The 23,944-nt window shown below is 35.6% G+C and overlaps 1 protein-coding gene and 1 long non-coding RNA gene across 2 annotated transcripts; one reads left to right on the top strand and one right to left on the bottom strand.

Moving 5' to 3' along the window:
* Positions 1–226: 226 nt before the first annotated feature.
* Positions 227–3,367, bottom strand: LOC131045244 (uncharacterized). Its single transcript, XR_009105785.1, has 2 exons — positions 3,291–3,367; positions 227–579 (listed from the first exon to the last, which is right to left on the bottom strand). It is a non-coding gene; the product is annotated as an uncharacterized LOC131045244 (long non-coding RNA).
* Positions 665–8,804, top strand: LOC131045243 (calcium-binding protein CBP-like). The gene is made up of 5 exons (XM_057978796.2): positions 665–1,010; positions 4,316–4,362; positions 7,930–8,102; positions 8,298–8,316; positions 8,535–8,804. Exons 1-5 carry the CDS (start codon positions 731–733, stop codon positions 8,637–8,639), a joined length of 624 nt encoding a protein of 207 aa, XP_057834779.1. The 5' UTR covers positions 665–730; the 3' UTR covers positions 8,640–8,804.
* The last annotated feature ends 15,140 nt before the right edge of the window (positions 8,805–23,944 follow it).

Genomic DNA, 23,944 nt, shown 5'->3' with positions numbered 1-23,944 from the left:
CCCTTGACTGCCTCTACTTTGGCTGCTTGAGGAAGTTTTTTGATGAATAGCTTTGTTGTTTGAATTCGGATTCTTGTCATGTGACTCTCGCGGGGTGATCTTGTATCCCCCGACCTTTTTTGTAAATATGTACTTTTATATTTTAATCTAATAGAAAAGACCTATTTATTAAAAAAAAAAAAAAAATATTATGTACAAATTTCAACATTACAAAGAAATCAAATCATAAAGAAAAGTATCTCTATAAATTTACAAGGGATCAAATCATTAAGGAAAGATCTCCCTGAATAAACATTTTATTTTATACTAAATTTAAAAGGGATCAGATCGTAAAGAAAAAGATCTCCCTAATCTTGTGGAATAAGCATTTTTTTAATATTTCAAGGTCGGCGATTCCTTACCGAGGATAAATTCTCTCCAATCGGAAAGGGGCCTTATGACGAAGGCATCTCTCAAGTGATTGTGGAATAAGCATTTTAGTTTTATATTACAATAGAACTTGGAATCTTTACCTAATAAAAAGAAATTCTCTCTTATTCGGAATTTGAATTTTTCTTCCACTTCCTGACATCCGAATCACTACACAACGAAAGAAACGAAAGAATCAATCCAATTGTATATAAAAGTTTTCACGGGGCATTGAATTATAAACATATATCGCAGCTTAAACATTGTGAGCAGCAGTACAAGTAGAAGTTAGAAGATAGAAGCATTTATCGAAGCTACAACTATGGCTGCCTATCCAAATCAATCATACTACTCTGTGTATCCACAACCCCAATCATACTACTCTGTGTATCCACCAACAGCCACTAAACAACAGCCATTGTTTGCACCAGGCACAGACCCGGAGATCATAAGAGCCTTTCGAGCCTATGATGAAGATGGCAATGGATTCATTGATGACGAGGAGCTGCAGAAAGCTCTCTCCACAGCTGACCTGTCCTACAGCATCAGGACAGTTCACCTTCTCATGTTTAAATACAACAACAGAAATTGCACTACAATAGGTACGTCAATCATCTTCATCTTGTACTTCATTTGTTCTTTTTGTTTAATTTGGAAAGGGTGACATACGAATGGAATCATAGTTATATATTTTATTCTTCGAAGCTAGGTAAACTTAACAAAAGTCGGCCGATGAAGCAACAGATCATATCTGACGATTTTGAACGTTTGAACTTTTGAAGTAAAAAAAGGTTGAAAATTAAAGATTATGGAACGAAAACTATAACTCAAAAGATTGTTCAACTAAATCGTCACGGAGTTCGTAAAATAGTTTAAAATCTTAATATATTTACAGGCAGAGTTATAGTTATTGTTAAAGGTCTCTTATTTTGTGAGGAGTTATCCCATTTAGAGAGTTACTTTCACTTTCTTTATCATTATTCTCGATGTAAAGCAAACTTGGAACTGAGGTCTGAAAAGAATATTTTAAAGTGTCTGGAAGCTTTCAGAACCATATATTATTTATTAATAGAAAAATAGTTGCCCATCGTCTGTGATAATTGCATAGTTTACACCTGCTACCTTCCTGGCCTGTTCTACAAGTTGTTCACTTTTCACATACCTCACTGACAGTTAGGGGCATCCATTTCCTAAACAATAAGACTTCCCATCGTCACCTCCATGATGCATATGATGATTGTCATCCATCGAGTGGGGATTATTTCTTTACTCTATTTTTGGTATCCTGAAAAAACTTGGAAGCTTTAATCATTTCGAAGAGTTAACAGAGCTTCTAAGCAATTGGATTTGTTACTCGTTTGTCTAAGTTAAACATCTATAGGTCCCATAAACTTTGAGATCTACTATGATATAGTATGGTAGTTTATTTTTGTTCTTAGAGATCTTTGAGAGACTTAGTTGAAATTTTGTAGTTAAGAGGTATGTACACATCTAAAGGAAAAATGGTTCCCCACGAGAATTCACTTACTCACCCCCAACATGTTGGTGTTGTTAGTTTGACTCCATGAGATGTATTTCTTGGCACATTTACATTACTTTCTAATGATATTTTATTTGTTAAGAATTTTTCTAGTTTTTAATCATAATCAAATTGTGTAGAATTGATAAAGTCAGGAGAAGTTATTTTGAATAGAGCTCACAACCACCTATTGGCCCAAATAGAATATTCATAGACTCCACAAAATTTAAGAACTAATCTATCATATTTTGATAGTTTTGGGAGGCCTTTTTCAAAATTATGTAGTCTGGAAGAATGGTGTACAAAAGCACTTCCTACATTAATATTTTGGGAGTATTGTGCAGATTTTAATATTTTAACAATTAAAAATAATAGAAATACATTAAATATATATTTAAATAATATATATCATACCACAAATGTATGTGGAGAAAATATTTCTGAGAGATAAACTACATACTCCAAAACGAATTTAATATAATATTTAATTAGTCAATTTAATATAATATTTAATTAGTCAAGATTATCGTAAATCCATATGATTATAGCTCCTCATCTTATGATCCATATTGTTTATTGATAATGACTCTTTCTATTTACTGAATGAAACCCATATAAAGGGTTACTTCATTATCTTTATTGTTATTCTCAGGGTAAAAGAAATCTAAAATTGAAGTTTTAATCGATATTTAAAGTTTTCCTAAGGTTTTAGGACCATACACCATTTTTTGGGCATACTTTACGTGTTCTATCTTGTTGGTTTCTGTTACAAGTTAATATTATGTAAACTTTACTAACAATTAAGTACATCCATTTTCTCCAGAATAAGCCTCAACATCATGACCTCCATGATGCATATAGTGATTGCCATCCTTTGAGTAGAACCACAAGTAGAATCAGACTATTTTTTCTATCATGAAAGAACTTAGAAACCTTAATCTCTTTGAGGATTAATTGAGCTTTTAATGAATCAGGTTTCCTACTAGTATTGCTAGTTTAGAAGAACTGCACAAATGGAGTTAAGAGTGATATGTTCTACACAACGCCCTACAACTTATAGTTTTGCCCAACCATTAAGTCAACAATGACACCCATTTCCTAGCAATTTAGCCCATCGAGATGGATACCCAAATACTTTGCTTGTTTTCTCATACTGTTTCTCCTTTTGGATGGAAAATGAAAGAATTTAGATTGTATTATGAAGGGAAATCTTGGAACTGAAGTCCCTATTTAATCTAATAGAAGGATCATCAATGGGAATTCTAATTGAGATAGCCAAAGGATAATGACTCATTTTCAATGAATTCAACTTCCCTACTAATCACTATAATAATCAAGGAGTGGATAGATGATGCATATTGACCTGGAAACCATCATGGAGTAGAAGACCATCTACTCATCGAGTGTAAACATTGAGATGTCTTTAATAGCCTCTTCAATAACAATCACTATTTCTTCAAGTGGAATTTTTTAAAAGTATTTTCTCCATAATCCTGCGCTCTTTCATGGTTTCACAATTTATTTTTAGATGGTTTGTTAAACCATAAAGTCCTGTACGAAAATATAAAATGGGCTAGTTATTATTCATTTGGAGGGTTTCAAAATCCCTAATCATACTTTATCAGTACCCCTATAACTTTAGTGAATGATTTCACAAGCCTTCTTTACATAATTACCTACTACTATTCTACAAAATATTGTCTTCGTCAAAGATGCTTTAATCAAAGTCAATGCTTTCACATCTTTTCTCCTTCTCTCCTTCAAAATTGTCTTCTGTTTTCTTTTTGGAGGGCTACATGCATTGCTGGGTCAGTCACATCTATGAGTAGATAGGAGCAACTAGTTATAGTGGCTCGCTGTGTTCATTGCTCACATTTGAAAGAGGCCTGTAGTTTATTTTTGCATGTTCTATGGAGGATAACATATGTTGCTATGAAGCTCATATATTCCAATAAAATTCAGTGATTTTGAATCAAATAGATATCATATTCCTATAAGAAAACAAATGGAGATGTGGAGTGGACAATCTATCCCTGTTTCACCTATCATTGCATATTTTTACATTGCTCTATTTTGATGAGAGTTTTTACTTTTTAAGGTTCCATTTTCCCAGGTTGTATTAGTAGTTGTCCATGAGTTTTTTTTAGAGAAGTGATGAATAATTGGTTAATATGTGGTACATTAATTTGTTCATTTTTTATATTATCAATGATTGTAAGTACTTCTTTGATTCACATTAGATGATCTTGATTCCTCTGTATTAAGGCTTGTACACACTAACTTTTCTGTTTAAATTGAAAGTACTCTAGGTGGTGCTTTTCCATTGTTGATTAGGTGAACCTGTATATCAGGTTAGCTCACTGTGGTTCTTTTTGTGTAGGAATGTAGGGCCAAGCGAGTTCACAAATTTGTGGTATGATCTCCAGGCATGGCGGATAAGTTTCATTTTTGTCAGGACTATTATTATTTGTGCTCTATTAAGGACATTATGCTTTGTTTTCTATAAAAAATAATTTATTTTGAAGCATGTGTTTTGTGTTGTTGTGACTGTCACATATGGGGCTTCATTGTTTCATATCTCATTCACGCATTTTCGGCATAAGTTGTGATTGTGATACTTGAAGTACAATAATTTAACCTTTTCTCCTTATTGGTGTTATGTGGAAATCATACTTGGTGTATTTCATTCGTTACTTTCAAGTTTATTTACATATAAAGTTGCATCTGCATTCTATGAAGGAGTGGGTTTGATAGGAAGATTCGTGATTAATGGACACCAAAGCATGGCATTGTATATGCAGATGCCATGCACTATTTGTTTGGTTCTAGTGTATTTAAGGGACAATGTATTTATATTATATGTAAAATAGGTACAAAATTAGGGTTATAGTCATTTTACTAGCGGTTATAGTTTTGTCCATTGTAAATCTAATATTGGTTTGTTATACATTATGTTAGTAAATCAAACTAGTCCAAGTAAGAAACCATCATTGGTGTAATGCAGAAGGCGTAACAAACAATGAATTACATATATTGGTAGAGATCAAGCATGAGCTCACTAATCTATAAATGAAAATGAAACTTATTATTTATTTAGTTTATCCTAAAAATATGGAGTGTCATTATTTATACAGCTTATCCTTAAAATATGGAGTGTCAGTTATCCTTTGTCCTAGAATAATCTAAGCATGATTTATTTGCTAACATGCTTTATTTCCTATGAAAAAAACAAAGCTTTAAAATAAAACTAACTAAAGATAGACCTAAAAAAAAAAAAAATTGCTGCCAGAACAAGGAGTAGACTGCGTGTGCCAAGAAAGGAGAATAAATTGCCCAGTCTGAATGTCAAGAGCCATTGCAAGTTAATAGAAACCACTGAAAAAGTTGATCGTTGAAGGATCATGTGATTTAACAGCTACTCTTTTAAATAAAAGACAGATTGAGCTTTGTAGAAATTGTCAGCTGATGAAGAAAAGTTACAGATATTTGAAGTTTGCGCAATCAAAGAGAAGGTTATCATTGGTTGAATAAAGTGTTTGTAAACGAAATGAAAGAAGTCAACGAATCAATAAAGAAAGAAAATTGATTGTGAAGACATATATTAGCTGTAGTTTTACTTAATATTACAATTGGTATATTTCTTTACAATATATTCTCTTTCTATATTTTTCATGCTGGTGAGTCCTCAGCATTATTTATCGAACATACTTCCTCGATGATGAGTGTACTGCATCAGTTATCCAACATACTCTCTGTTGATGCTGAGCAGATTGACAATTTGATCTGAGTTTTGAAATGTGGATTTTTGCAACACAATGTGACCTTGTTAGTAGAAGATAACTCAATATGACAAAATCCAAACCTTTGCAACTCTTGTATCCATCTAGTCTTATTGAGCCACATAGGACACTTCGGGTAGAATTGTACCCATTTACTCATCTCTCTCCTTCGTGAGAGATCGCAAGCCTTTAGACCAAAAAATGAAGGCAACATGGCGGTGAGAGCCACATTGGAAATTTTTTGAAGAGGCCAGCATCCAATATCAATTGCCAACAATCTTATTGTCCTTTTCTAGCAGCACTAGTAGGAGGAGAAAGAGAGGAACAGATTTGATGTTGTCCTTTTTAGGCATGTATTGCTGATAATAAATGGTAAACAATTTAAACAATTCACTTCCAATGACGTAAATTTGAAGGATTTGTAAATTGACAGGTTGCTACTGTCTTGACATTTTAGTTTAAGTGTCCAGCTAGTCAAAGAAATTCCTCCTTTCTCTTACTCTGGGAGCGTTGACCAGAAGTTATTGTAGTTTTATATTTTAAGGACGTTTTAAATCCTGAGCTTGTTAAGGACACAGCCGAAGTACCAATCCTCAGGTTTCAGAATGCCTCAGTTCAATGTGTGTTGTAGAGCAACTGTCCACAATTGGATATTGCCTGATAATGAGATCAGACAATCTCACTGATTCAGGAGGTAGAGTTAATCTGCAGAGGGATTGACGAGCTTCGCAAATGGTAAAGGCCCAATAATCTCCTCTGGTTACCTTTCAGAGTGTGTTCACTGCAAGAATGGGCATTGGTTCAAATATGTTTAACCTTATACTTGTTTCCACTCAGAATGTCGAACTTCCCATTAAAATACATGTTAATGCCTCTTTCTTTGTCCTTAATACTAATATTTTTATAGACTGTTGTAGATTATACGGTGTTCGTACCACTTTATGCTTCCAACTAGGAGAGCCAATCTCTTCCATATGTTACCTCCCAACCTAGGCATGTCGCTATTTTTCTTTTATCTAAATATCAATTAGATACAACTCTACCCTAACAGAAAAATCATGAAGTTTCTATCATTCTCATCACATTTCATGGCACTCTACTTTTGTTAAGGTGATGTTTGCTTCTTCCTGTTATATTAACAATCTTGGAATAGAGAGGGAAGAATAGAGATAATTATGGGTATAACATAGAATAAATTCATAGTGATATGTAATACACCAACTAGGACACAGAGACCTAAAATCTGTTATAACTATATGTTGTAGATCCTAATTATACCATTTATGGTTCTAAAGATGGTTTTAGAAGCTGACCATGGAAGTTCTTTCTATTTGGTATGCAATCTGATAATTGTCTTATAGGTCTCTCCAAGCTTTTGAAATACATTCAAATATTAATCAGCAAAAGGCCATCTACTGTTGTTCAGGCATACCATTTTCATTGGACTAGAGGCCACAATTTTATAGCTCAGGACCTACAATTTACATGAAATCTCTACTTTGTGCAGTTGAGATGATAATGGAAGTTACATAACCTTCTCTTATTTAATCGTATACTGACTAAGCTCAAGAGTTCCCATTTTAACAGGTTGAGACCATTTATACTGGGGACCTGTGTAGAAGCAAACGAAAAGAAATTGCAGAAAAAAGCCAGATTTCAAAAATTAAAAATAGCACAGAACAAGAATACTATATTTATAGTGGTTCGCCCAAAGATGGCTACGTCCACTTTCAGGGATTATCTCTTTTATAAATTCTCCATTCAATTACATATTTTTACCAACACCTATATTTATAAAACACTCTCAACTTCAATAATTGAAAAAATCTATGGAAACAGACAACTTCTAAATTAACCAACACATGTCAATTAGAAATCATTACAAAAAAAACAACCGTTTCGAAACTATGAAAAAACTTGCTAATTTGGACTTCACTGAACCCAACAGGATCATACCATTTAATTAAGAGGAGAATACTTATTTATTTACTTGCCTCAGATATGCCTGAAATTTAGATATGCCTGAAATTTAAATATTGTGAAACTAATAATTCTAAATCTACTACTTAGGAAGCATGTGCACTGTGTTGAAAATTGTTTGGAGTATTTGCTTCAAAATATTGCTTCAGCCCTTTATGTGATTTTCAAGGGTGTCGAAACATTTTGTGGTCTAGTATTTTTTTGTCAAACTTAAAATGAACTGATTCAGTGCTTTTTGTGCAGTCAATGTTTGAGAAATTCGATAGAGATCGTAGTGGGAAGATTGACAGCATGGAACTTCGAGATGCTCTTCTCCGATTGGGATATTCATTATCACCTCCAGTTATACAGCTTCTACTTACAAAATATGACAAGACAGGCGAAGACAGCGGAATTGATTATGACAACTTCATCGAGTATGTTCTTTAATTTACAGATGAAAATGCTGCAAACAAAAAAAATCCTGTTTTAGAATCAAAACTAAATCCTAGGCGTTATAGTATAAACAAAAAAATTTAATAACTGTTTTTCTAATCTATTGGTCACTCTGGTTTGGTGAGAAGTCTATATGTTACTTCTCTAACTCATTTAAATTTTTATTTTATGTGCAGGTGTGGCGTAATTGTGAAGGTAGAATTGATAAAAAAATGCATTACTTTCTTCTAGTTATATAAGGAGATACCCCTTATTTTACAAACCAAATGAAATTGGAGTCAGGGAAATGATAATGAATAGTAGTGACCAGTAGTAATTTTTAATATTTTTTAGATATGCTACATTAGTCGTTTCTACACCTAGTTTGATGTCTATTTCGATACCTGATAAATATATCCACCGTCTTACTACAGGGGCTTACTGAAAAGTTCAAGGAGAAAGACAAAAGGCGCACTGGCACAGCTACTCTGACCTATGAAGATTTCATGCTCACAGTTTTACCCTTCATTATTGCATAGCAAGATTAGTCCTTGAATAGAGTTTGTTAAAGTGTTTGTTAATTTGATGGAAAGGCGTTAATTTCTGCAGTAGAGCAGAAATATATCACATTTATATGATTCCACAAGTTAATGGAACAACTGGAACAACTTTTTCAAGTATTTATATAAATAGATCTTTTTAGATTCTTTTCTCTTATAGCAAAATGATATTACAGAGTTTTTGATGTCCCTAAGATAAGTCGGTCCAAAGATAGATCTATATTTTAGAACTAAACTCGTACTAATCTAGTTATCTAAAAGTCAAATAAAAAATTTATATATAAAGCTTAAAAAATCAACTTTCCAGTAAAACTGGTGGTAAAATTTGGATTTATTTACTACATATCATTGAGGAACAATTTGGTGCTTTGACTGATTGTTTTATGATTGAGATTCATTAGTTTTTATGGTGAACATTTGGGATTAATATGAGATTCTAATTCTTGAATTAAGAAAAGTTGAATTTTAATGATTTTGTTTATTACTGTTATGTTTTGTTGGCAACATTTTCAAATCGAAATTTATTAGTTTTTAAAATTTTGTATATTAAGAATTGTGTAGTAAACTGAATTGAGCTAAGCAATCAAATAAAATGTTTACAACTTAATATAAATCAATATCAATTAATTAATTAAATAAATCAAGCTAACTTGAATTTTCGAATTAAATGTTCAAATATAGAAAATAAATGTAGTAAACAATGTACTTTTCTCAATAACTAAAGAAAAGAACAATTATGATGACATGTTGAACTTTTGTTTGAGCTTAGGATTAGTAAATATATTATGTTCTATAAGGTTTTTGAGGTGGGGGTTAGTAGAAATGGTAGGGATTTATCTTGGGATAGTTGAGAAAGGAATCTCTTTTTTTGAGTTCATAGGAAAATATTAAAATAAATAAATTTGAATGATTTATATTTGTCATATTAATTGTAATATAAAATATTAGAGTTGGACATTTAATTTACACAAACTTATATATAAATCAATATATTAATTTTTCTTTTTTACATTTAATAATTTATATTTTTATTATCAATGATTTGAAAAGATAAATAATTAGACCCATTGTTGATATGGTTTGGTGATTTTTAAAAAAAATGTAAAATAAGTTTTCATTCTAGTTAATGCAAATATTTCCCATTTAGTTGAAACCAAACCAATCCCTCTAGTGCCTACTTAAATTGAGTGACATCTCATTGTATGATTGGAGTCTATGATAGAATTGATTTTATATGGTATAGTACCAAATAAACCTTTTAAGTTCAAAATCTTTGAAGGTAGAGACTAAACAAATGGTACAAAAAAAATTATGAAAAAGATAAATAAACATTGAATAAGGAAATAAAAATAAACAAAAAAATTATCTACATTTTTAATAAAGTTATTTTTATAAGCTGTATAACTTGCACATTAATACAAAATCAAACCGGGAAAAAAGGATGGCGTTCACGCGGGTCTGCGCAGGAGGTCGAGCTAGGGTTTCGTGGCCCTAGCTCGTAGGCAGTGTTGGTGTTGGTTCGCGTGGGGGGGTGGAGGGGGGGGGGAAGTGCTGGGTTTTGGGGGAAGACGGAGGAGGAAGGAGGTGCTCGGGCTCAGTGGTTGTTGTGGGGGTGGTCGCCAGGAGGTGGGAGGGCTACGCAGGGGTGGGGTTCTACTAGTACGGTTGGAGCTTTCCTGGGGGTTTGGGGTTTTAGGTGGGCCGGTCCTTGGTGGTGCGAGTGAGGGGAAGAGTCTTGGGTGTTGAGCCCCATGGGGAGACCTTGGGGTGTGAGCCCTTGGTCGTTCCCTTGGTTTTTTTTTAAATTTTTGTGTGCCCTGATGGTGACTTTGGGTGGGGAAGCCTCACAGATGGTTCCAGCCATGGATTTTCGTGCTGTGGTGGGCTCAAAACCCCCATTTCAGAATGTAAAGATGTTTAACAATAACCTATTCTCTTCTGATTCGGGCTTTGGGAATGTTGGTAGCTCACGCATGGTGAAAATTAATGGTTGCCTAGAGAGATGCAGTGAGAGGCTGAAGATGATCATCCCTCCTGAGATCATAGCTGATGACATTGAATACTTTTCAAATCACTCGCTATACTGCAAGTTCTTGGGAATGAGGGTTTCATTGTAGGTTTTGGAAAACTGTGTGCAGCGGACATGGGCACTGGAAGGGGAAATGGAGATTATGCTGTTGGCAAATAACTATTTCATGGTTACATTCAACTGCATGGAGGATCGCAATAGGGTCTTTGAAAGAGGTCCATATTTTTACAACCAGGTGGGATTATTCATCAAACCTTGGCATGCGGGGTTTAATCCTTCAGAGGAGCTCCCAAATAGAGTTTCGGTGTGGGTTCGGTTACCACGTCTTCTAGTGGAATCCTGTCAAGAGGATGTGCTACGGATGCTTGCGGCTCTGCTGGGGAGGCCAGTGGGATCCTCGTCGCAAACTCTGGGGAGAAAGGTAATGACCTATGCATGTATCTGTGTTGAAATAAATCTTAGTAAACCCTTGCCAGATGCTATAGATATGTGTGTAGGATCTTATTCATGGGTTCAATAGCTAGATTATGAGACTTTACCATTTCACTGTCGTCTGTGTCATGAGTATGGTCCTTTATAGCGTAAGTGTCCTAGATACAAACCGGTGGTGAGACAACCTCAGCAGTCAGAACCAAGCCCTGATAGGGCTGAGAAAGGGAAAACTGTCATGTTGGGTGTGGTAGAGGGTGCTGATGGTTTTGTCCCAAATAAGACAAAGAACAAGAACAAAGGACAAAAGAGACCCTTACAGGAGAGACGTGAGGAGGATACCTTTAATAGATTTGAGGCCCTATATGACCTGAGCCATCAGGAAGTTAACTCGGGGCTTACCCCTCTAGATCAGGGTGCATCAGGAGGGGTGCTGGAAAGTGTGATGGAGGAATCTTCCTAGGCCTTGCTAGTGGTTGGAAGCCACCAGATGGAGATGGAACAGACAGTTGGGGCTCAGTTGGGCCTGGCTCCTGTTATTGAGGGGAACTTAGCTGAGGGGGAAGGTTCTTTGATAGCTTCAAAATTAGAACTGGTTGGGACTAAAAGTAATAAGTCATCCATTCACTTGGGTCTACATCAGAGAGATATTAAGACAAGTGCTTTAGAGAAGAGCTCAAAGGTTGGCAGGAAGAAGGATTTGGAGAAGATCAAATTGATGGGTGAGAATTTGGTTGAGTCAGGGTCAGTGAAGACTTTGGATTCTCACTTTTCCAACCCTCCTAAATGATTGTGCTCTCATGGAATGTAAGGGGCTTGAATAGCGGCCCTAGACAAAAAGTTGTTCAGGATATGATTAGGAATCACTCAACTAATGTCCTTTTCTTGCAAGAAACTAAACTTACTATGGGTAGTATGATGGGTCTCATACCAAAGCTGTGGGAGCGAGGCGAGTGTTAGTGTGTTGGGGCAGCTGGTTCCTCGGGAGGGGTGGCCTATCTTTGGAACCCTTTAAGGTTCCGCCCTATCTGGTGGATTGCTTCCAGATCCTCTTTATCCGAGGTGTTGGCTAGTCTTGAGACTGGGGAATTCATCTTATTTTCGAATATATATGCTCCCACTGATTTTTAGGGTAAGCAAAGCTTATGGTCACATGTGTCAGGTATGCGAAGGTTGGCCCCTTTTCATCCTTGGATTATGGAAGGAGACTTCAATGCCATCCTAGAGTTGAGTGAAAAGAAGGGGGGCGTAATGTGGTTGGAACCTTCTTCCTTCCTTTTCCAAGATAGTATTTCCTTGTTGCAGCTTGTTGACGTCAAGCCTAGCAATGGTTTGTTCACTTGGAACAACAGGAGGGTGGGAGAGAATTGGATCTCTGAACGATTGGATCATTTTCTGGTTTCCTATTTTTGGATTGACCAAGGGTGGTCCACAAGTTCTAAGATTCTTGACTGGAGAGGGTTGGATCATTGGCCCATCAAGCTAGTTTTGTCTTCGGCTTGGGTTGCCTGTTTGCCTTCATTCAAATTCCAACTTATGTGGCTTCGGGACCCGTCATTGCAGGTTCTTGTTGCAGACTGGTGGAGGAAAGGGAGACTGGCCTTTGGCACTACCATGTACTCTTTTGCCAAGCAGCTACAATTTGTTAAGCTTCAGCTTAAACAGTGGAACAGTCAAGGTTTCGGGAACATTTTTCATGAGAAGAAAGTTGCTCAAATTGTGCTAAATGAGATCACCAGTAAAATTAGGGAGCATGGGTTGTCTAAGGAACTACTTAGAGAGGAAGACAGGGCTATCAAGGTGGTTGAGGAATGGGAGCTTTAGGAAGAAATATATTGGAAGCAAAGAGCTCGTATTGACTGGCTGAAAGAGGGGGACAAGAACACTGCTTTCTTCTTCAACTCAGTGAAAGCAAGAAGACACAGAAATTCCATTCCTGTACTGGTTAATGATAGAGGTGAGCAGTGCTTATCCTTGCAGGAGATGTTGAGGGAGTCTCTCCAGTTTTTCCAGTCCCTCTTTAGGGAGGACTCTCAGGGGGAAACAGTGGAGGAGAATCTGGTTCTGGATTGTTTCCTTCTCTTGTCTCGAGGGAGATGAATGAGTAGCTTTTGTGTCCTATTTTACTGGAAGAACTTGAGAGGATTGTCTTCCACATGAGGAAAGGAAAGGCTCCTGGACCGGATGGGTTCCCGGTTGAGTTCTTTCGAGAGTTCTGGGATATAATTAAGTTGGATTTATTGGAAGTAGTTCAGGAGTCCCAGAGGAATAAATAGATGCTTAGGGCATTGAATGCAACCTTCATTGCCCTAATCCCCAAGTGCAAAGGGGTCGACCAGTTGGGCCAATTCTGCCCGATCTCCCTTTGCAATGTGATTTATAAGATCATCTCTAAGCTGATAGCGGATAGATTTAAGAAGTTCTTGGGGAATGTTATTTTTGAGGAGCAGAGTGGGTTTGTGGAAGGGCACCAAATTCTGGATGGGGTGATCATTGCTACGGAGACCATTCATTCTATGGGAACATCCAAGGAAAAAGCTATGTTTATCAAGCTGGATATGGCTAAGGCATACAATAGAGTTTGGTGGTCCTTCCTTCAAAAGATCCTCAGGGCTTTTGGTTTTCTGGACGAGTGGATCTAGTGGGTTATGAGTTGTGTTACATCCACCTCTTTCTCTGTGGTCATCAATGGAGACCATACTAAGCTGTTTGGTGCTTCTAGGGGTCTCCTCTAGGGAGATCCTCTCTCCCCTTATTTATTCATTCTTCTTGCTGAGGATCTGGGGAGGTTGATTAAGAATAATGTGGGCCGGGGTTCTATTCAGAGTTGGAGATGGGGGAATGACTTGCAGCCGCAGTCTCACCTGCAGTTTGTGGATGATACAGCCCTGATGGGGCTTGGTCGAATCAACAAAGCTTTGAATCTGCGTAAGGTCTTGGATGTTTATCTTGCAGCATCTGGCCAGATGATTAATGAGGATAAATCTTCCATCTTCTTTTCCAACACTCCTGAGTATATTCAGAGGAGGATTGATCTTATCTTGAGATTTCGAGTTGGCTCACTGCCCTTGACATATTTGGGTATCCCCATTTCTCCTGGCAATCCCCCTAGGGAGTCGTGGCAGGGGATCTTGGATAAATTTTGCTCCAAGGTTGAACACTGGACTCATAGATGGTTATCCTTTGTGGGGAGGGTTCTTCTGATTCAGTCAATGGATCATGCTTTGCCGACCTATCGATGTATGCTTCAGGTGGCTCCTAAGTGGTTCTTGAAGGGTTTGGACTCTCTGGCTAGGAAATTCTTATGGGTTGGTAATCTCACCTCCTCCAAATGGAGTCTGGTCAATTGGGACCTAGTGTGTAGGCCGAAGCAGTCTGGGGGGATCAGGTTAAGGCAGTCTATTCTTTTTGGGGAAGCACTTGCTGCTAAATTGTACTGGAGGTGGTGTGTTGAGCAGGACCAAGGCTAGGCCAGGATTTTGACCAACAAATATATGCAAAGGATCCCGATGGAGGAAATCCCTAGATATCCTCTTGAAGGAAAGGGCTCATTGATTTGGTACACTCTCAAGAGGGGGGCTTCTCTCATTAAGGCAGGGCTGTTATGGATCTGTAGAAGGGGAGAAGAGGTTCTTTTCTAGAATGATTCTTGGGATGGATATCCTCCCATTCTTGATCAGTTTCCTAACCTTGGAAACCTAGGCCAGAGGTTCTTGGAAGTTGGATGGTCAAGGGTGAATGACTTTAAGGCTGTCTACAGGTGAGGTTGGCTAGAATTGGAGCGATGGAAGACTCCTAATGAATGGCCAGTGGTTGGGATGGAGGAAGAGTGTGCAGAGTTGCAGGGCATTTTGGCGAATAAACACTGTAGTTCCCTGAAGGGTAGGGATGGGCTTGCTTGGTCTCCAAATCCCAAGTGCATTTTTTTTGTGGCTAGTGGGTACTGGGAATTTTTGAGTCAAAGACTAGAGGGAGGAGAAGTGAATTGATGGAAACAGGTGTGGAATAATGCCTCTTGGCCGAAGTGTAACTGCTTTGCCTAGACTTTGGCTTGGAATAGATGTCTAACTTGGGACAATATCCACAAGCGGGGATTCTCGGGGCCTTCTATCTGTGTTTTATGTGGTAACAGAGAGGAAGATTCCTCACACTTGTTTTTCAGATGCCCCTTCTCTATTTTGATCTGGCACTATTGGTGGGGGGTGTAGAAGCATCCTTGTGTCCATGCAAATTCTTTGGTGGATTTTTGGAGCAGTTTAGGTAGACCTCCTATTTCATCCTCCTTCCTCTAGACAGTCTGGTATATTGGGCCCATTTTCATTATGTGGCAGATCTGGCTCGAAAGGAATAGGAGGATCTTTCGAGAGGCCAAATTGTTTGTTCAACAAGTTTGGAATAGGATCATTGTTATGATTCAGGAGACAGTGGAAGCTAAATGTGAGGTGAATTTCCTGTTGGGTAGAGATGAGGCAGATATTGTGAGTAGGCTTGGATTGCAGGAGTTGTCTCCTGACTCTGCTTGTGTTAGGAAAGGTAGACCTGCTATGAAGAAGGTGTGAAGGGTTGGAAGGTGGACAACCCCTCAGGATGAGTATATCAAGATCAACACTGATGGCTCATCTAGGGGCAACCCAGGCCCTACTGGTGTTGGGGGTGTTGGCAGGAATAGCAGTGGGGAGGTTGTTTTCCTCTTTTCGGTGCATAAAGGGTATCAGTCTAATAATCTTGGGGAGGGTTTTATGATTCTTTATGCACTTAAGAAGGCTTTGGCGAGGGGCTTTAGGAAGGTGATTTGTGAATTGGATTCACAAATTATTGTTAACTTGTTGTCTAATCAGAAGGTGAGTGGGATACAGTGGCAGTTGGCAGGGATTGTTCAGCAGATTCTTCAAATTAGCTCTTTAATGGAGCAGGTGTCCTTCATCCATATCCCCCATGAATGGAATGGTGTGGTGGACTGTTTGGCCAAGTGGGCATCGGAACATGATAATGAGTGGAAAGTGGAAGGCTGGGAGCATCTCTCTGGGGATTACTGTCAGGAATTACAGATGATTCTCACTGGACATGGGTGGCTTTGAAGCTGGTTGATTTGTGGTTGGGCTAGTTGTCCTTCTCGGGGGCCTCAGGGCTCTGATTCTTTATGTAATGCTTGTTTCTGATTCTCAATAAAGTTTTTACCCTTTTACCAAAAAAAAACTTGCACATTAATACTATTTTTCATTTAGTATTGTGCTCATTTTAAGGCAATGATTTGATTTGTTTAAATGTTAAAATGTAGAGCAATTTTATGTGAAGTTGGACTCATTTCCCTAGTTTTTATTTATCTATACGCACAAATAAGCGTACATTTTTCCACATCTACACATATACTAATACATTTCCTATTTATAATGGAATTTATCAATCCATGCATACCCAAATATTCATCCTTCATAGAACCCTACTAGTATATATTTCCCCACTAGCTTTACAAATGCTCATTTCAAATTATGATTGATCTTTACCATTATTTTACTTCCAATTTTTCTAAATACATATTTCTCTGGTTATTGCTATATATTATTTTTTAAGAAATATGATTGCATTCATATCCTATTAGACATATATTAATATCATTTGTATATAATAAGGTATTATGCAAGAAAATAATTCCCTTAATATATTATAATGGATTTAGATCTATGCAATCATCTTAAGAACATTTGTGTGACTAAAAATTATTGTTTATAATCATTTACCAAAATTTTTATGTGACTTATCCTAAGGAAAAATATCACTTAAAAGACAAATTAATAGTCCTTTGAAGCTATTTTAAATAGAATCAATATTCAAATCATAGAAAAAATAGAACCAACAAAAATGATTAAAAGAAAATTAAGTGAAAGAACAAAGTTAACATAAGGAGAGACAAATATGCTTATGAGCCAAAGGACAAAGTAGAGATTGTTATTTAATATGTAACATATGGATGCATATTTTGTAGTTATCTCTATACCCTAGAAATTTTTGGAAATGGTGGACACAAAAATGTTCCTAAGTTATCCCTATATTGACCCTTTGAAAGAAAATATGTTGAAAATATCGAAATGTAGGATCAAGTAAATATAGGATGATCAATTTCAAAAAACACTATAAAAGATTCAAATTTTATTTAATATTTATAGAATGAAAGGGGTGACAGCTAACAACGTCTTGTATGTCTTTTAAAACCTTAGTTCTACCATCTCTTTACAAACAAAGAAAACACACCAACAAGTATATTGCCTTAATATAGTTGTTTATGAGAATTAAGGATATAATAGGAGAAGTGAGTATGAATATTAATAGTAGTGAGATAAAACATTTTAAGTTCAACTTTTTAATACTTCACAATTTTTTTAGTTTTAAGCTCAATGGAATTTTTTTATTTTTAGTTCTCATTTTCTTTTTATTTTATACATTTATTTTCAAACATCCTTACCCACAATGAGGACAGTGAAAATGAAAATAGTAATAATAAATAAATAAGCGTTGAGATTCTATCAAATTGGAGGAATGGTGTGAATGTAGAGGGATGTCCACATGTAACATGCTTAAATGTCTTATTATGCTCGTAGGTACTACTAATTTGTTTAGGAATTTCACTAGATCTTTAGTTGCTAATCCTCAAAGGAGTTCTCTATAATTTCATATAATCATAATTTACTAAATAATACATTGAGCTACTTTAAAACATGGGGTTTTTATCCAAAATAGGTTTCCTCTATGTACAACTATATTTTGGTACTATATTATTTATTTTCTATTTGACTATATTTTTTAATCTTTGTAATTATTGAAATACTAAAATTTGCACAATACTCTGCTTAGAATATTAGTGTAGAAATTATTTCTACATAGCATGTTACCTTTCACTTTTGGTTACATAATTTTGACAAGGTCTCTTAAGAGACCTAAGAGAAAAAAATTACCAAATTGTGACTTATTAGTTCTTGATCCCTAAACTTTTTATTTAGGCCAATTGATGGTTATTGTGTCTCTCTAAAAGAACCTTGAGATCTCAATTTTTGTCAAACTCCACACTATTTGATAATGGAAAGATAAAACAATTCATTGCAAAAAAAAATTATTTGAGATTAGTGCAAATGTGCCAAGAGACATATATTTTTCTACACCTTGTGGGGCCAAATAACTATGCCAACATGTTAGGATGAGAAATTGAATGGTAGAGGAGTCCATTATGTTTCCTAGCTATGTCAATCTCTATAGACTACATAATTCTAGCTTGGTCTCATAAAACCTCTAAGAGAAAAACTACCAAACTATGTGATACTATTTATAAAAGTTTGTCAGGCCTATGGATGTTTTTTCTAGACCTATAGGTTGATATGTGGCCCATATAAAATATCCTCTTAGTTTTCAAAAACTCCAAACCATTTGATCATCAAATGATCAAATAATTTTGTATAAAAGTCTTCAAGTAAGAATAGTATAAAGGTTTCAAAAGACTTTTTTGTTTGCCTTGTAGGCTGAGTTGAATATGCCACCATGTAAGATTGGATGGGTGAATTCTTTGGGAGGCCCTATTTTATTTGCTTGGTGGGCTAATACATTCAAGCTACATGTCTTTGACTAAGTTTGTTAAGAGCTTGATGAGAAAAAAATTGTCAAAATATTTTAGAGTATTATTAAAATTTTATCAGGCTTATAGATGTTAGATATTGAACTATAGGTGAATATGCGGTCCCTCACAAATAATATCTTTTAATTTTTACCAAATCCATACCATTTTACTATAGCAATTCTTATTTTGGATTATTATATAAAATTATCATTTGATACTAGGGCAAAGGTGCCAAGAGTCTTATTTTTTTCTCTACAACTTGTGAGATCAAACCAACTATGCCAATACATCCAGTTGGGTGGGTGAATCCTAGGAAAAAATAGATGTAGTGGGTGACAAAATGTAAGACAAAAAAATAAAAAATAAAACAACCAATTTACTAGGTTATAAACAAATATTAAAATATTATCCATTCATATTATAACACACCCAATAAAGTACCTAAAATATTTAATTTAGGCTAGAACTTTACATATAAACAAGTATATTTTTTGGAAAGTGAATAAAAGTATATTGATCTATTGAAAAATATAAAGAATGACATTACAAATAGACATGGTCAGCAAGAGGGAATTTATTATAAAGAGACCTTTGCATGCACTACAAAGCTCAAAAAAATTAAATTTATTTTTGCATTGGTAGTGTTAGATTATAACATTGTCTACATATAGTTATATAGTTAGTGATGGTGATGGTAGTTATGCAATTAGAAGAACTAAATTTATCCTTCATTTATGCTTTATATATTTGATCACTATATTTTAATCAATATCAACATATATACCTTTCTCAAATATGGTCTCAGAGCCATCATTTATGTAGGGTGTGTGATTTAAAAAGAATAAAGATGAAGCATCGTTTCCTTTGCCTTTGGTAGAATGAAGACCCCCAACATTGTATGGAGATAGTAGTATGATATTGAAGGCATATAAAGATGTACAAAATTCACAACTATATATATTGAATAAATTGACTAATACAGAGGCAATTGTGACTTCTTGAGTGACAGAACAATCTCGTTGATACCTATCTCTAAGTCTCTAAATTTAATTGATCTTTGTGACTATTGGAGTTGGTAGAGGAAGAACAAAGAAGTATGCAAGAAAAATAAAGTTGATCCATTCATTTTTTATTCCTTATCTTATTTCCTAAAAGGCATTACGATATGTTGCAAAATCTGATTTGCATCAACCCATGCAAGATATGGACATAAAATGATGAAAGAAAGTAATAAAGGAGTACCTATGAAGTCAAGAAATGGTAGATGCCCTATTTTTATTTTCTTAAGTTACTTTTCCAATAAATCATTGATGATACTTAATAGTTTGGAAGCCACTTGTAAAAAAAAGAAACAATTAGAAGAAGAGTAAAAAATTGAAAAGAGGGAGCATATCAAGAATGATGAAAAGGAATTAAGCTATAGGCCAACATTTAATTGTGGATAATTTCATCCTTTAAAGTATTTAGAAGTACTTCAAAAATTATTTATTGTTTATTATACTAGCCATCAAGAAGCCACCTTTTATTGCTAATGTTCTGATTAGGTAAGCAAAAGAGAGGGCTAAGATGCATTATATAGTTCATATCAAATAAAAAAAAATAGTCAAAGGTGATAGAATCGAGTCTCAAAAGAGGTGACATAGAAACAACCAATAGATTTTGATTGGACCTAGAACTATCATAGAATAAAATCACATTATTATATATTTTGAGTTTTAACAGGGAACCTAGAGCCCTTAACAAGCACCAACCCAAATGACACATTAATATAAAGGGGCAAGTGAGCAAAACATGGACAAAGAGACATCAATTTACACTATGAGAAACACAACTCTAGAAGGGGAAAACCAATTATGCCACATCACACCTAAAATCAACAAGTTTTGAAAGGAGCCCTTAAACCTTGTACAACACCTTGATCTGTGACATGCGCAACCAAGGAAGAAGGCCATAATGGTCCCAAGAATAAGTGAAATGAGAAGAAAAAAAATTAAATCCTAGCCCAATAAACCCTCACATGCCAACTACTAAAGACTTTGCTAGAAATATACATACCATGCTAAGTCGACATCCTAAAACCCCTACTATAGAAGCCACCTCAATAAACTCTGCAACAACTAAACCTCTAACTCAAATAGAATATCCATTTATGAGACACCTTCCTAGAGTCATAACCTCTATAAAAGTTGCTTCATGAACAACCTCTATAGGTTCCTTAACAATGAAGCTCCCTAAATGGACCACCTCTATATGACCTTTGATGCAAAAATAAGTATCAGTTTGACACTACCTTCTCAAAGCCAAGATCCTAAAGGATATTGTTGCTAAAATGCCACCCTAATAGGCTCAACAACACCACTAACTGCAATAGATTCCACCTCTATAGGACCCATAAAAATAGTACCCTCTGTGAAAAATACCTCCATAGGAATAGTAGAAGAGTCCCCTACAGTTGCTATAGTAGAAAGAACCATATCAATTTTTGAAAAATTGGACATGCATAAGTCCAAAGGAACTAAGCCCCAATAGGTAGATATCAAAAATCTATATACATGAGTAGGGGAACCCCTTAAAAATAGGCCTAAAATATAATAAGGCCCATCAACAACATTGATCATGAGAAAAGCCATCTTGTTGGGGAAGAAACTTAATGGAGGTTTTAATTAGGATCTCTGCCCTTGATTTACCTCAATATTCATATTTTTGTTGGTCGGCAACTCAACCTTTCTAGCAGGATTTGCTTGACAAATTATGTAGGAAGGTTCATCATTAGACTCACCATTGGCTTTACATTGTTTCTATGGTGATACTCATTGAGTCGGTGATACAAGCCGTTCCCATATATAGGAGTCTTGTTTTGGCAGCTCCTTTGTATTTCCTTAAAGAATTTGATGCTCTCTTTCACCAGTTTCTTTGGAGTGGTAATTTATAGACTTCTAAGTGGAGTTTGGTTAAGTGGGAGTCTGTTTGTAGGCTATGAAAGAGGGTGGCCTTGGCCTTCATTCTACAATCCTTAATGGACAGGCTCTTGCAACCAAATTATATTAGTGTTAGTGTACTAGTTAGTATTAGGTTTGGGCTCTCATCATTATGCATAAATATCTCAAGGGGGTTAATCATTTGGATGTTCCTTGTTATCCATTGGATGGAAAAGGATGTATGATTTGGCACACTCTAAGGACTGGGGCTCACCTGGTTAAGAGTGATTTTTTTTGGATTTGTAATAAGGGCTCTAAAGATCCGTTTTTGCTTGATTCTTGGGATGGAAATCCCCCTATTCTTTCTATGTATCCTCATCTCCAACCCATTTGTGATATCTTTTATGTTGTTGGCTGGGATAAGGTTGACTCTTTTAAGACTATTCAAAATTTAGGTCTAGTGGTTGGTTGTAGTTGGAAGGATCGTTGTGATTTGCTGCTAGGTGGATTATATGAAGACCAGAAAGAGTTGTCACAGATTCTTGTTGCTTGTGAGTGAAATGCCTTGGAGGGTTATGATGTTCTTTCCTAGGGCAATTATTCTTTTGGTAAGTATTCTATTTCTGCAGGGTACCTAGAGCTTGTTAGGTAGTTGTCTGGTGGCTTTGAGGTACCTTGGTGGAAGTAGGTTTGGAACAAGTTTTCTTTGCCCAAGTGCAACTTATTTATGTGGCTTGTGGTTTAAAATCACTGTATTACTAGAGTAAACTTGTGTAAATAGAGCTTCTTAGGTCCATCGATGTGTGTTTTGTGCTAAAATAGTGAGGATTCTATTTCTCATCTTTTCTTTCAATTCTCCTTTTCCAAGGACATCTAGAATTTCTTGTGTGGTGTTTGGAATCAGTCTTGCTAGCATGAGTCTTCCTTGGCTGAGTTTTGGGATCATTGGGGTAAGGTTCCTATTATGACTTCTTTTCTTCAGAGTACCTGGACTCTGGGACTTACCTTTATCACCTAGTATATTTGGTAGGAGCAGAATTGTAGGATTTTTAAAGATACTAGAATTTTTTTTCAACATTTGCAGTGGAAAATTATTCATTCTCTTCGTGAGAGAGTTTTGGCCAAGTGTGACATAGCTAGAGGTGTGGATCTTGGTGATGCTATTTTTCATCGTCTCAATTTTTCTCTTCAAGGAAATGTTTTGTTGAGTGCTTGTTAGGTCATGTATATTATGTGTAGACATCCTTTGTAGAAGGTAGATCAGGAGGTTAGTTGGACTCCTCCTCCTCAAGGTATTTTAAAAATTAATACTGATGTTTCATCAAGAGGGAATCCTGGTCATGCTGGTATTGGTGGGGTTGGTCGTAACAGTTTTGGTGATGTTCAATTTATTTTTTCTATTTATAAGGGTATTCACACTAATATTTAATAGAGGCTCTTTCTATCTTGTATGATGTGGAGCATGGTTGTGATATTGGTTGGCATATGATTATATGTGAATCTGATTCATAGGTGGTAGTGACTTTGTTGACTAGTCAAGAAATTGATGATGTTAGTTGATGATTATCTATAATTCTCAAATAGATTCTTTGGTTGTGTGATTCCTTGGAATCTAATACTTTTAGTCTTATTCCTAGAGAGTGGAATGGAGTTTCTTATTGTCTTGCCAAATGGGCTCCAGATCAGATTTTGAATTTGAATATTGTAGATCGGGGATAGTTATCTCCGACATTGTCTCATATGTTAGATAACTTTGTGGAGCATGATATGATGGTGTAAGAATTTGTATTCTTTTTGAGTTTTAATAAATTTTTACCCCTCTTTTATTAAAAAAAAAATCATTTCTACATATAAATAAAAAGTTTGTTCTTTTAAAGTCATCTATGCTACATTGAAAGAACCTTTGAAGGTTTGAATGGATGATCAAATAGTCATGGTTGGAATTTCTTGGCTATCTTTGCTACATATTATGAGGCCTCCAAAGGTTCACTTGATATATCAAATGGATAGAATGTAAAGAGATATATTTGGAGAAAGGTGGTACCAGAGGATGGAGAATTTTTAATCATCTCAAGTTAGCTTCTCACCTTGAGATGGTGCTTTACATGTGAATCAATTTTTTTTTTCCTTTCTTTTCTTTTAGTTTTTCTTGTTAGTACTAATAGATTTGAAGAATACATTTATTGTGAAGTTTATTTTTTTGTGATATGTAAGGGGTTTGGTGTTGGGTGTCTCATTTACTTCACTTTTACAAGACTACATTTATACTTTTTTGTAAACCATCATTCAATATTTATGCATGATC

The sequence above is a fragment of the Cryptomeria japonica genome, chromosome 10 (assembly GCF_030272615.1).
Source record: "Cryptomeria japonica chromosome 10, Sugi_1.0, whole genome shotgun sequence".
Lineage (NCBI taxonomy): Eukaryota > Viridiplantae > Streptophyta > Pinopsida > Cupressales > Cupressaceae > Cryptomeria > Cryptomeria japonica.
The sequence above is the reverse complement of the archived record's forward strand: the minus strand, read 5'-3'. Positions and strand labels throughout refer to the sequence as shown.

What these genes read in the sequence shown, in the direction of transcription:
- LOC131045243 (XM_057978796.2), top strand. Translation starts at nt 731, where the DNA reads ATGGCTGCCTATCCAAATCAATCATACTACTCTGTGTATCCACAACCC. An exon ending in CAGAAATTGCACTACAATAG is followed by an intron (nt 1,011 to 4,315) that starts GTACGTCAATCA and finishes GTAGGAATGTAG; the next exon opens with GGCCAAGCGAGTTCACAAAT. An exon ending in ATGATCTCCAGGCATGGCGG is followed by an intron (nt 4,363 to 7,929) that starts ATAAGTTTCATT and finishes CTTTTTGTGCAG; the next exon opens with TCAATGTTTGAGAAATTCGA.